This window comes from Rosa rugosa, chromosome 1 (assembly GCF_958449725.1).
Source record: "Rosa rugosa chromosome 1, drRosRugo1.1, whole genome shotgun sequence".
In the NCBI taxonomy this organism is placed as follows: Eukaryota; Viridiplantae; Streptophyta; class Magnoliopsida; order Rosales; family Rosaceae; genus Rosa; species Rosa rugosa.
Genome location: NC_084820.1, coordinates 17,250,755 through 17,263,778, shown reverse-complemented (window position 1 = coordinate 17,263,778; position 13,024 = coordinate 17,250,755). Strand labels below are relative to the sequence as shown.

The 13,024-nt window shown below is 38.4% G+C and overlaps 3 protein-coding genes across 4 annotated transcripts; 2 read left to right on the top strand and 1 right to left on the bottom strand.

Moving 5' to 3' along the window:
* Positions 1–443: 443 nt before the first annotated feature.
* LOC133727426 (scarecrow-like protein 32) lies at positions 444–2,771 on the top strand. The gene has a single exon (XM_062155007.1). The coding sequence runs from the start codon at positions 1,034–1,036 to the stop codon at positions 2,423–2,425; it is 1,392 nt and encodes a 463-aa protein (XP_062010991.1). The 5' UTR covers positions 444–1,033; the 3' UTR covers positions 2,426–2,771.
* A 1,660-nt stretch (positions 2,772–4,431) lies between these two features.
* LOC133727425 (uncharacterized) lies at positions 4,432–6,775 on the top strand. 2 transcript variants are annotated; one of them, XM_062155006.1, is made up of 2 exons: positions 4,432–4,601; positions 5,359–6,775. In XM_062155006.1, the coding sequence occupies exon 2, from the start codon at positions 5,374–5,376 to the stop codon at positions 6,358–6,360; it is 987 nt and encodes a 328-aa protein (XP_062010990.1). In that variant the 5' UTR covers positions 4,432–4,601; positions 5,359–5,373; the 3' UTR covers positions 6,361–6,775. The 2 variants fall into 2 exon arrangements, with proteins under 2 accessions (XP_062010990.1, XP_062010989.1); XM_062155005.1 differs by having other exon boundaries at positions 4,433–4,601; positions 5,355–6,775.
* Positions 6,776–7,832: 1,057 nt separating this feature from the next.
* LOC133727424 (peroxidase 73) lies at positions 7,833–9,920 on the bottom strand. The gene is made up of 4 exons (XM_062155004.1): positions 9,563–9,920; positions 9,277–9,477; positions 8,837–9,002; positions 7,833–8,441 (listed from the first exon to the last, which is right to left on the bottom strand). Exons 1-4 carry the CDS (start codon positions 9,776–9,778, stop codon positions 8,050–8,052), a joined length of 975 nt encoding a protein of 324 aa, XP_062010988.1. The 5' UTR covers positions 9,779–9,920; the 3' UTR covers positions 7,833–8,049.
* Between the last annotated feature and the right edge of the window lie 3,104 nt (positions 9,921–13,024).

Here is a 13,024-nt window from a genome sequence, read left to right as displayed (position 1 = left end):
TGATCATTAACACCGGTTAAGACAAACCTAATTTTGAGTCTTTGACTTCTTAAAATTATATTTTTCTACCCAATTTTGTCACATCTACTAGTTACCACAGCTTTGCACCAAAGCGTCAGTGCTGATGAAACGAGTTTGGTACATACATTATATGGTAACAAAACAAAACAAGAAAGAATTAAAACCTGTGGCAGAAAAAATGATTTGTTGATGATATATATGTGTGGAAGCAGCTGGTGTGATATGCATGATGTCTGTCCGATAATGATCGTACCATCCATATATATCAAATATGATAGCCCGTGATCATGAATATTACAAAGTGAAACAAAAACATTATTATTATTAACTGCCTCCGATCCCCACCACATTCCCATTCCATGACAAAATCCCAACCCCACATACAAACAACTCCATGGCCGGCTATCCTCACATGCCACCAAAACTCTGAACATACATTTTAAGCCACCACACAACTCCTCCTCCTCCTCCTTATATCATCATCATCATATATGATTCGTCACTCTCTCTCTCTCTAGCCTGTCTTACCTGATCAAGAAAAGCATAAGGGATCAGACTCTTTTTGTAGCTTGAAAAAGGTTTTTGAACTGTTCAATCATACCAGTCCTGTAACCTTATTGCACTCGCTACCTAGCTCACTAGCTCCCGCATGTTACCTGCAGAGTTCACAGACTTATCGTCGCAGAAAAAAGCCTGAAGAGACTGTTAGCACGATTCCCTTTTGCTCAATTTTGACTTCAAATCCAGCTATCGGTTCTTGGGATTAGCGCAATATTTTCACTCTCATCATCATCCTTGACCAGTCCCTTTTCTGCTTCCCCCCAAAAAAGCTGAAGTGTCTATTTTCTTCGATTCATTTGCAGAACCACCTGCTATGGGAAATTTTTACAGCTCTTTATGGATCGCTTCCCAATGCCTAGCTAGCTAAGGTAATACCCACTACTAGTCTCTCTCGTCTCTTTCCTTGCATCAGATTTTCTGACTAGCTAGCGTCGATTTCTCTCACTCCCAAATGATGCAATTTACTGAAACACCACCGCAACCCTTACACCAAATTGTGACCACACCACCGTTCTCTCCAAATCTCCCAATCATGAACAAAAACCAGACACACCGGACGCGTCCGTGGCCTGGCTTCCCCACGTCGTCGAAGCTCACCAACTTCGGCGACGCCAACTGCATGGAGCAGCTACTAGTCCACTGCGCCAACGCCATCGAGACCAACGACGCCACGTTGGCGCAGCAGATCTTGTGGGTTCTCAACAACATTGCTCCCCCGGACGGTGACTCGAACCAGCGCCTCACGTGCGCTTTTCTTCGAGCACTCATCGCTCGTGCGGCCAGGAGCGGAAGTCTTAAGCTCCTTGCAGCAATGAACGCCGCCCAGGCTAACCTCGCCATCCACACTCATAAATTCTCCGTCATCGAGCTCGCGGGGTTTATTGACCTCACGCCGTGGCACCGGTTCGGCTTCACCGCCGCAAACGCCGCCATTCTGGAAGCGGTGGAAGGCTACTCCGTTATCCACATCGTTGACTTGAGTTTGACTCACTGCATGCAAATTCCAACTCTGGTCGATGCCATTGCTTCTCGTCAGGACGGGTTAACTACTCCTCCGCTGCTGAAGCTCACTGTGGCCGGAACAACAGAGGACGTGCCGCCGATGCTGGATCTTTCCTACGAGGAGCTGGGGTCGAAATTGGTCAATTTCGCAAGATCCCGGAACATAATCCTAGAGTTTAGAGTCATCCCTTCGAGTTATACAGACGGATATGCAAACTTAATTGAGCAGCTTCGGGTCCAGAACTTGGTGTACCCAGAGAGTGGACATGAGGCTCTAGTCATAAACTGTCACATGATGCTCCATTACATTCCGGAAGAGACGTTTCAGAATTTCGAGCCTTGTTCTTCGTCCTCAACATCCATCACTACTTCTTCCACTTCACTGAGGTCGATGTTTTTGAAAGCCGTTCGGGGTTTGGACCCAACCGTCGTCGTTGTGGTGGACGAGGACGCTGACTTGACTTCCAACGATTTGGTGGGGAGGCTGAGGTCGGCGTTCAACTATCTGTGGATTCCTTATGATACTGTTGACACGTTTCTGCCGAGGGGGAGCAAGCAGAGGCAGTGGTACGAGGCCGATATGTGCTGGAAAATCGAGAATGTGATTGCCTACGAGGGATTTCAGAGGGTCGAGAGGCTGGAGCCCAAATGCCGGTGGGTGCAGCGGATGAGGAGCGCCGGGTTTCGAAGCGTTTCGTTCGGAGAGGAGGCTGTGAATGAGGTGAAAGCTATGCTGGATGAGCACGCGGCGGGGTGGGGGTTGAAGAGGGAAGAAGAAGATCTTGTGCTTACTTGGAAGGGACACAATGTTGTTTTTGCCACTGCTTGGATGCCTGCTTGAATTGAGTTAATTTTCTGATGATGATGATGATCTGACAACTGAATTAATATAGAATTGATCTTCATTTTGTTCTAAAGTATTAGCTCTGCTGATTTGTTTGGTCTGTCATTAGAGTTAGCGAATGGATTTAGTTAGTCTTCTTCTACTACTGTTTTTAATAGTAGATGTAAGAGTGAGAGAGCTTTAACGTGATGATGAAGGCTTCAGTTCTTATGTCGAACGAATAAATTGTTTCTTTGCATTATGCGTTTTCTTCTGGGTCACCACTCGTTATGTAATTAAGGAGTGACCTGAATCATGTTTCATTCGTTAAGTTTTTTGCATGATATTTAAGTACATTTTTCATTTCCAGTCTTAAATTCAAGAAACAAAATTTCTTAATTTCCTGCTTTGTTTGCTGAGTTTGACAGTAGCGGGAGTCCAAAATTTATGCTAATTAATGGGGCATGGGGTCATAAACCAGAACTTCATTTGCACTGATTACAGCGGAGGTGGTGTAGTGGTGCTGGAAGAGAGTGGGAGTGAAGAATGATAAATGTTACTTGGAGTGAATAATACCAACATGACTAAAACATTAGTCTAAAAGGTTTAAAGAGGTGTTTTATCAGAAAAAATGAAGACCAATATATATGGGTTAAAGTAGAAGAATGATAATGTTATTGGGAACTATAGCTCTGTAGTTGCTCCGGCCAATATTGAATACAAAGGCAGGAGTAAATGCGTTCAACTAATTTGTTAGCATGATGGTGAGACATGTCATTTTTTCTACTCAAATTTGGCAAGTCCAACATTTTCCACTAGTTAATTTATTGCAGTACTATGCGCTATGATTACCAAGAAATGAAAGGGAAAAAAAAAAGTTGAACAGCATAATGCATAGAACACGTAGGACTTCGCAAGTATATGTTGAGTTGAGAACGTGTGATTAATGTAATCACTTCTCCAGAGCTTTATGATCTTATGTGTTGTATTGCTGATAGTTTAATTCACTTGAATATAGGACAGGCCTCTAACCTCACGTAAAGCGATGATTTTAGTTATACCTTGAGAAAGATCCGACAAAATATAGCATTCTTAGTGATTTAAGTGACAAAGAGCTATAATTGCTCAATAAGTCAATTTTGAACTAAATTATCGAGAACTTTGATTTGTTTTATAAGTTTTACAAATAAGACATTTCGAGCTAAATCTCTCATTTGTGGAACATTAATTAAAATTCCTTTTACGTATATAAGTCTATTTTAATTGAATTTGGCTCCTCTAAAGTTAATAACTGTGAAGTTCAGTAAAATTCATAAAATCTTTCATGTAAACACATTACCTAAATTCACGGTTACTAACTTTTAAAGATACCAGGGCTATTCAATTGGAAAAACAATATAAAGCCATTTGAACAACAAATTATTTTTTTTCACTCATCCCAATGATCCATTAGGCCATTTGGGTACCTTTTAGTTAGACTGTAGATATCAACTCATTGTACGATATCCATAGTGTATGAATTAAAAAGAAATAAACGGAAGGTAAATTATAACTTCCATCATCCAAATTAAAGAAAATAGATAGATTAGTTATAAGAAGTCGATATCTATATGAAAAAATTAAGTGTTCTTTAGAAAATAGTTCATCTCATTCATTCAACTAATACAAGAGTTAAAGCGTGTATATCTAGTTGAATCGACTCTTTATAAGTATTATCCTACAAATATATTGTTATGATCCATTTGGAAACTGTTTGTTTCAAATTACAACAATTTGAAGATTTAAAACTTAAAACCCAAGCTCAAGCTCCAAGTTGCTTCACAACCTAAAGTTCTCATCCCCATTACAAGCACTCCAAAATACTGGTATTTGGTTTGGTCGGGTTCGGAACCCGTTCAGAGTTCAAACCCGACCCGCTGGCTTCGTTGACGACTAGGCAAGTCCGTACGTGTGAGTGTGACTTCGAGTAAACGAAGTATGTAATCAACTCATCATATGATTGGCAGTTTGGCTTCGCTCCAGCCTTAAACGCACGTGTGTTTGACCCCCCAAAATTAACCTAAGAACTAAGAAGCTTCTGAAAAAGTGTCTTCCCTAATCTCTCTCTTCCTTGCTATCAAAGCAAGTCAATGGCCAAGTGATCCAACAATCATGCTCCTGCAGTGAAATTGTGCTTCATAGTATCAAAATTAAGGTTGGTTTTCGTTTCTTTACACTTCTGGATTTTTTTTCCTGTTCGTTTCAGTGTCTGAATTACTTTGTGGTTGGGATTTATAGTTCTTGGTCAAATCCTGAACTGGGTCTGGGATTGAACTCGAATTTGTTTACTTGGAAGTCTTTAAAGCTTGAATCCTTCATGGGTTTGTTGTTTATTCTGTACTCTTCAATGAGATTGATTGAAAACTGTGTGTATTGCCTATCGTGGTTTTGCTCTCAATTTTAGTGTGTGATTCGTAGAATTAAGTGTTCTGGTAGTTGAATGAACTTGAAAGATTCCCTTTTTAGCTTAAACAGTGTCTGGGTTTTGTACCATTTGTTTAAATTTTCAGTATTTAGATAGTGTGAGCAGTTCACTGCTGTTAAAATCAGACGAAATTTGGATTTGAGATGTATATTTCTAAAATACCTGCGATTTTTTGGTGTTTTAGTTCACAATTCTTTTACTTTATATCACAGTGATGTTTGAAGATTTAGTTTTTGATTGAGATGCTTGGTTTTGATGTGAAAATTAGTGGCTATATTCGAGTTTTTGCTGAATTCTGCTGTAGGAATTTGTCTCTTTTTCTTATATAATCGTGCATATATCAATCAGTACTGTTGACGTTTTAGCTTAAATTCACTGAAGACTGTACAAAATAGAATTTTCAAAAAATGATGAGGAATTCGTGGTTGTTTTGAATTTCTGTTGGTATTGATTTAGTTCAGTGGATTTTGATTTTGATGATAGTCAGGAATTTGAAACCAGAATGCCAGCAATTAGGCAATTTTCTCGGATAGACACTTCAGAACTAAAAGATCAGATTGAGAGGAAGGTTGGGAGCCTGAAGGCGGAAAAGTATTTCAGTCTTCTCACAGGATACTTGAGTCTCAAGATTCGCAAATCCGATTTTGATAGGCTCTGCATTGAAACAATAGGAAAAGAAAATGTCTGTCTTCATAATCATCTTATCCGTTCCATACTGAGAAATGCAAGCCTTTCGAAGACTCCCCCATCGAGCAAAAGCAGCTTTGCAGGTTCTCTTAGTGTAAAAGTGGCAAATGGATATCAAAAAACTAGTCTTCAATTGTTATGCAGAGATTTCCCCAAATCACCTAAGAAAGAGAGGACTCCCAATCTTCGTGATCGAAGGGCAAGGAATCGTTTGACCTATTCTGAGGCTCCTATTGCAAAAATTCAAGTACAAGAAAGGGCAACCGAGCTTCTTTCTTTGGGGGGCAGACCCCCCGGCTCAGATGAAGACGGGGAAGAGGTTGATCAGGCTGCTGAATGTCCAAGCATCCACAGTATAAGACCTCTTAGTGCTCCTCTCGGAATCCCAATATGCACTGGAAGGACAAAAAAACTGTTAATCAAAGGATCAGCACCTGCTATTTACAACGAGACTTGTCTGAACAGTGGGGAGTTACCTGATACTAGTTCTTTAAGAAAGAGGTTGAAGCAGAAGTTGGAGATGGAGGGAATGGAACTGTCCGAGGATTGTGCGAACTTGTTGAATAATGGACTTGATGTTTTCTTAAAGAGATTAATAAAGCCCTGTTTGGATTTAGCTGGTTCAAGGTCTAAGGACAAACACATAGATAGAGAACATAGCGATGATATGAGAAACGTACAAAGACCAAGCAGGCCTTATTCAGCATCTGTACTAGACTTTCGGGCTGCGATGGATTTGAACCCTCAAATACTTGGAGAAGATTGGCCAACAAAACTTGAGAAGGTTTGCTTGCATGCATAGAAGACATAACTGGCATACTACTATATGTTTTGGCTCAAACCATAAGTTTTTGCTTGTTTTATTGAACACATTCTAGTACTGATCTGACATTGTTGTTCCGGTAACCACCTCCACAGTACATAAGTAGATTTGATGGAAAATTTTGGGTTGAAGGCGTTAGATTGTACAAAAAAAAACTTTAGAGCTGATTATATCTTGACAATGTAAGGTATTAAACTCATTGGCCGCTAGAATGTAGCTGTAACAAATAGGTCAGTAGCACTCCTTTGACAGATATTTATTCTTGCATATTAAAGCTTATCTTCAAAGTCTCCAGTACTGTAATAGTTGAGTTTCCTGTTACATTTGATTCTGGGTTTTAATATAAGACAGCATTCTCCATTCTCTAAAAAAAAAAAAGAGATACCATTCTACTTGTTTGGTGTTTGAATGATATGGTAGTTGCTGCAGCATTTTCAACAATCAATTCAACTGTTTTTGCCTAGTACAATTTTACTAGGCAAAAATCTCTGAGTCATATGCATTTTGTTTTATACAGAAAATGATCATAATGATCATTAGGTGTGATTGGAAATGTGGCCCAGAGGGAGACATGAAGTAGTTAACCTGACAAGATTTTGAGTTCAATAACAACTTAACACCTTGCATACCCTTCATTTCATATTGGGGACAATATCTCATCACCTGATTAGGATGAAGATTAGCAAACGATAATTTAAAAAAAAATAATAATAAATAAATAAAACCCTTTTGTGCACTCTTTTCACCTGTTAAAGTTTTGGAATACAAAACATTTCTGAACGAATGAGATGATGAATATTGACTGCCAAAGTCGTTAGTCTTTGTGTAGCTGTACGCGGGTGCATGCACATCACCTCACCATAAATCAGTGCAAGTCTTGGAAGAAAATGACAAGCTATAAGCATCTTGAATAATCAAACCTCGCGTGTCAATGACTAGGATTTGGGGTCTACAAGAGTGCAATTATAAAGAAAGACTTCTGAAAAATAATGCAAGACATAGTCAAACTGGAAATTGTTAAGAGTTTTATGCTGCAACAAGACAATTGTAGTAACAGAAACAATCAGGCTAAAACTCAAATGAACATTTTTGATCAAGAGTAATGTCTTCGTGGTCGGATAGTGACCGGACAAACTTTGTTAGGTTATCGTTAAGTTTGATTTGATTCGTTTAATTTCCACCCTTAGATCTAAGTAATGTCTAACTAAAATTGTTGTCGGTTAATTACTGACCAATTAACACCACTGTTTTGGCAGGAGCAGTGTTCTTCTTATGCAAACCTTGGTCAGTCACTGTTAGAATGGATTTGGTTAAGTCCTAGCAAGAACTTTCGAGTCTAGTTTTAACGGCCTAACAAGACATTTCAAAGCCCTTATTAAAAGTGAAGACAAACCAATGATGGGAAAATGCTAAAACTCATAAACAGAAAAGAAATGAGAAAAAACCAAATGGATCAGGCATTGAAACTCAAATCCAATTTTGCTTTGAAACAGTCTCACTCATTATTTTATCACTTTGACCCTTTGTTCATTATTCAATTTACACCGCCCACCTCCATAATTTGGATTATTGAGATTACAAAACCTCATTGTATGAGTTAAATCTCCTATCTTCACTTCATTTTTCTGGTCAACATTCACTTTGACCTTCTTTTTTCATTATTTTCTGTCAATTAAAAACGGCACAATCCCGACGGATATTACCATTATTGCCGGTCTTGACTCCGACCCGGCCTAACTTTGTCATAGCAGTAATAAAGGCTTGTTGGAAAGCTGCATTGTTTGAGGCCCATGTATTGACAGTGGGCCGGGTCCTAGTGTCGGTGAAAAGGACCTGATCGGAGGTGAACAAGCCTTTGCCCTCCTGAAGATTCTTGTAGTACATATTGTCAAAAGTTCTGGGCGTGTTTGGGTCCATGTTGATGGCTATGTTGGGATCAACGTTCTTCGGACACTGTTGTTGCAGCTCTGCAGCATAGGTTTTGTTTAGCGTGGTGTCCACCGGGTTTCCTATCCGACTAGCGAACTTGCTGCAATGAGAGAATCCGACGGTGTGCGCCGCTGCAAAACACAATGAACTTGTTTCGTCGGACAACTAGTTTTGCGCTCGAAGAATAGTGTGTGTCATATACATCACGAAGAAAAATAATGCTAGATCATATGTTATGAATCGGCAAAATGTATATAATTTTCCGAATAAGTCATAGAAGTGTTACCTGTCCAAAACTCACTATTGTTGATTTTAACTAAAAAGTTATATAAACAGAAATTTCAAGCCATCACAAACACATTCAGTGGACTACAGATACAATCCAAAAAACATACTATAGATATAATATATCCAATATATGACGTGTCATCTAACAAACTTCAATTATGGTCTGTCCCAATCACGAGAAAACAGTCAAACAGTGTACATGTTTGTTTTCAAAAAAATGGTGAATGAATTAATGTACCTGAAAGAGCAACCATGTCTGACTGAGTTAACTCATTTGCACTGAACATGGAATTGAGCTGGTTCACATTGAAGGTTGGCTGGGGAAGCTTCCCATTTACACTTGAAGAAGTTGAGCTCAGTCCATCCAATCTTCCCAATTCAACTTGATATGAAGGCCCCCCAGACTGCATTGTATTAGTATAACAATTAGCAACGACCCAATCGAAACTTAAATTGTTCGAGAGTGAGTTAATAATGTACAAGAAAATTAGAAGTTCTATTTGCATGCCACGATTGAGACACAAAAGAATATATATATATATATATATATATATATATATATATATATATATAATTTGGAATGAACTCAAAAACTCGATTTGTTAAAGAATGAGTCGAGAATTTATAATAAGAAAAGGTCAATTAATTACTAAAAGGATTTAATAGTGAACAGATTACCAGAACAATAGCGTCTCTGGTAGCTAAAGCAAGAATATCAGCACAAGAGACTTTGTTTGTGCATTGTGCAACTGCATCAACGGCTGCTTTTGCTTTGATCACAGTATCGAACCCATCTCCGGCCAATGACAGATTATCAGGGTGGTCTTTCTCTGCTTTATTGCTTCCTGTTGAAGCAATAATTACTGAAGCATCACAACCCTGTACACAAAGCTCAGATTTTGATTGATTCCTTCGAAAAAAAAAAAGCCGGTAAGCTTTGAGCTTCGACAGAATTTTGAGTTACCTGGACAAAGCAATCGTGGAAAAAGAGACGAATAGTGGCGGGAACCGTCACAAATGTTTGTTGGAACTTCTTAGTGACAGCATTTTTGACAATGGATTCGACATTGGGGCAGATATTGGCGTAGAAGTTTGTTTTCAACTGCGCCGATGTGGGTTTAGAGAACATGCACAAAGAAAGGCAAAGTGACCAAACCAGAACAAGACTGAATCGACCCATTTTAGCAGAAATGGATTCTGAAACACACAGAGGAGGAAGAGAAAGTTGTAGAGAGCTTATATAGGACTAAGTTTGAGTTGTGGGCTTGACAGGAAAACTAATATATAAAGAAGTGGGTGATGGAGCTACATGACTAACGTGCCAGTTGGTCTAGAATCTTTTTGTGGAGGAAGCATATGTAGTGTTTGAAAGAGACTTGGATTTGGTTATGTGAAATTATCACAATGCCGCCTTTGTCTTCTTGTTATTGCTTCGCAGCACTTTGTCCGATTCTTCTTGTTATGATAAAAATGAGAAAAATTAGAAAACGTGGTCCAAGTGAGAAAGAAACCTCAAAATAAAGATAGAAGAAAAGCTTAGAACGTAGCATCCACGTTAAGTTTCCTGTGGGTTTTTTGGTTTACCGGCACAACATGAATAATGAATTACTGGACCAGCTACTTCACAGAGATTTTGGATAATTAAAAACATAATAATGTATGCATGAAAATGATTTTTGGAGTTTTTAGGGCCATAAGGTGAGATTACAATATTTTAAGAATCCTTCTTAACTTCATATATTGATAAGGGAAAACATCACTAACCATGCACCAACTATTGGCATTTCTACACTTTGGTATACAAACTTTCATATATATCACAATGGTATACCAAGTTTGCTCAAATATTCCACTTTAGTGTACGCCGTTAACTTTTCCGTTAAATATCCTCTATAACAGTTAAATTTTTTTTTTTAACTTTTCCGTTAACTTTTGCATGATATCTTTTATTTTATTGTCCAACTTAACAGCAAAAACTTAACGGTGTTAACCTGATATACCAAAATGATGTTGAAATGCAAAGCTCATACACCAATATGATAGTTTTCAAAGTTCACACACCAAAGTGTATAATCATCCATACTTCATACACTATTTGTGAAAATATCCCTATTGATAATGAGATTTTAGGGTGGAATTTGTCAACCAAGATGGACCATGCTGTAGCTAGCTAGTCATATTGTGCTTATTAGGATAATTAGAAAATGGACAAGAGAAAAGTTTCTGCAATTAATTGACTAGTAGATAAATTACTTATGCAAAATGTCTAGTTAAAGTAATTCTGGTATACTACCAACAATGCACCAAATTAAGTAACCATGCATAAACAAAATATACCTACAAAATTTATGCATTTGCCACTAATTATGATAATAAATATAAGTTCTTTTAGAGAGTAAAAAATCTTCTACTTGTATATGTCAGCTGCCTTATAAGTTTCTAATTGATGAATATCAAACTGTAAATGACAAGACCTAATGAGGGTTGGACTTGGAAGTATTAAACATTGTAGATGGTATTCCCTTCCCATTTGATTATTGGACTTTGCTGGGTATATAATTATCTATAGGAAGTAAGATTTGATTGTTGGACCAACAGAGTATATATTATAGTTGTCAACTTATTAGGCACTTGGGATAACCATGGTGATTGGCCTCTCATTCACGTAACCTGTATCCTTAATTAATAATATGTATCAATCAATCTAGGTGTTCACTGGAATATTCTTGTCTGATTCAGGGCAGGTTGTTTAGATGGGTTTGGAACTTTGGATTACTATACTTCCACTTACTACCCAGAAGAAACTTAACTGGAAATTACAAGAGTGGTTAGTTACAGATGGAAAAGTTAAAAGGAATCCTATTTTTCTATAAACCAGTAAGCATATTATTCGAGTGCATGTGGACCGAATTTGAATATTGCATGGAAAAGATATAACTTTGAGCATGAGTCATATAAAGTTAATTTGTACGTTCTTTTCTCTTTGATCAAAAATCTCAAAAGTCTTGCTCGATCATGAATGTGTACTATTATTGGGGTTATAGTGGTACTCTTTCCTTTAATGTTGTCCATCTCTTCTTTAATTACTTGAGTTATATATAGCGGTACTGTTTTTTTTTTTTTTTTTGAGTAAAGCCACGAGGGCGAAATCATATATTTATTACAAGTCAGAATAGACTGTTACATACCCTTCCGCTGCCTTTTATAGACAGACAAGAAGCTAGTGGTAGTACCCACAAGTGGTACGTACATATAGTCATACTCATTAGACATTTAAATACGTAGAGGTAGCGGATACCCTCTTTCGGTACTACTCCAGAGGCGCTAGAAGTACATAGAGTGTTCCTAATACAAGGTACCTTATTGTAATTAGACAAACTAAACATAGGGATGGGCTGAGAGCAAAACTCTAGCCCATCATAGAAGCCCAAAGAGGAGTGATCCACAAGGCCCAACAGGATGATGTGACCCAAGCCCAAAGTTCACCTCAGCCTCCCAAGTTGCACACAGCACTGAAGCAGCCGCCGGATCCCATCGCTGCATCCCACTGTCTCAACCCTTGACGCCGGATTCCACCGCTGCATCCCACCACCTCACCCCGCTATGCCGCATCCCATAGCTGCAACCCCACGCCTCAAACCTAGACACCACGTCCCTCGCCGCCACCTTGCTGCAAGTCGCGCCGCCACGGTCAAAAACGCAGTTATGGAGTCTCGACCCTGATCTAGTGCAGATCCACCGTCCAGCCCTGCCATCGTCGATGACCTACCGTGTATAGACGCTCACCTTGTCCAAGTCGTCATCTGGTACTCGCCATCAACATCATCAGCCAAACCTTGAGCCAACCCCCCTTTCAAAGCTCCGGATCATTCAAAGTTCTAAGACGATCGTAGTCTATCATTGTTTTCTTTAGTCAGAGTAGTTTTGTTTTATTTGACTTCTTCGTTTAAAGTTCTAAGACGATCGTAGTCTATCACAATTTATTTTTAAGATGCCTATTCAGCTTACAGTTTTAATTTACGTCATCTTTTACACTTCTTCATGTTTGATTGAAAGTTTGTCCCTTTTAACGATAGTTGTAGACAAAAAATTTAGTTAGTAAAAATTAGCTATTGCCCTTACTTTTATTTTAAATTTTGGGTGAGTCATTCTTTAGCTCTTTTATATTTATATCTTTTGTACACTTATCTCCGAACTTAATAAATCTTCTAAAATCTTAACTTTAATTTCCTTGACGGACTGTAGGATATTAACTTTACAAGTTGAAATTGATAAATGAATTAATTAGTTTGGTCATGGTATATATTGTATTATATATATATATGCATGCATGACTGTTCTGGCTCAATTATATAAGATCGAGGTGTACGTACAGCTACAGCTGCGAACATGCATGTGGTCAGAATTCTGGAATCAAAATCTGCAT

Coding starts and splice junctions, on each gene's coding strand:
- LOC133727426 (XM_062155007.1), top strand. CDS start 1,034: ATGATGCAATTTACTGAAACACCACCGCAACCCTTACACCAAATTGTG.
- LOC133727425 (XM_062155006.1), top strand. CDS start 5,374: ATGCCAGCAATTAGGCAATTTTCTCGGATAGACACTTCAGAACTAAAA.
- LOC133727424 (XM_062155004.1), bottom strand. CDS start 9,778: ATGGGTCGATTCAGTCTTGTTCTGGTTTGGTCACTTTGCCTTTCTTTG. Junction 9,478..9,562: donor TCCACGATTGCTTTGTCCAG/GTAACTCAAAAT, acceptor CTTTGTGTACAG/GGTTGTGATGCTTCAGTAAT. Junction 9,003..9,276: donor CCAGAGACGCTATTGTTCTG/GTAATCTGTTCA, acceptor AATACAATGCAG/TCTGGGGGGCCTTCATATCA.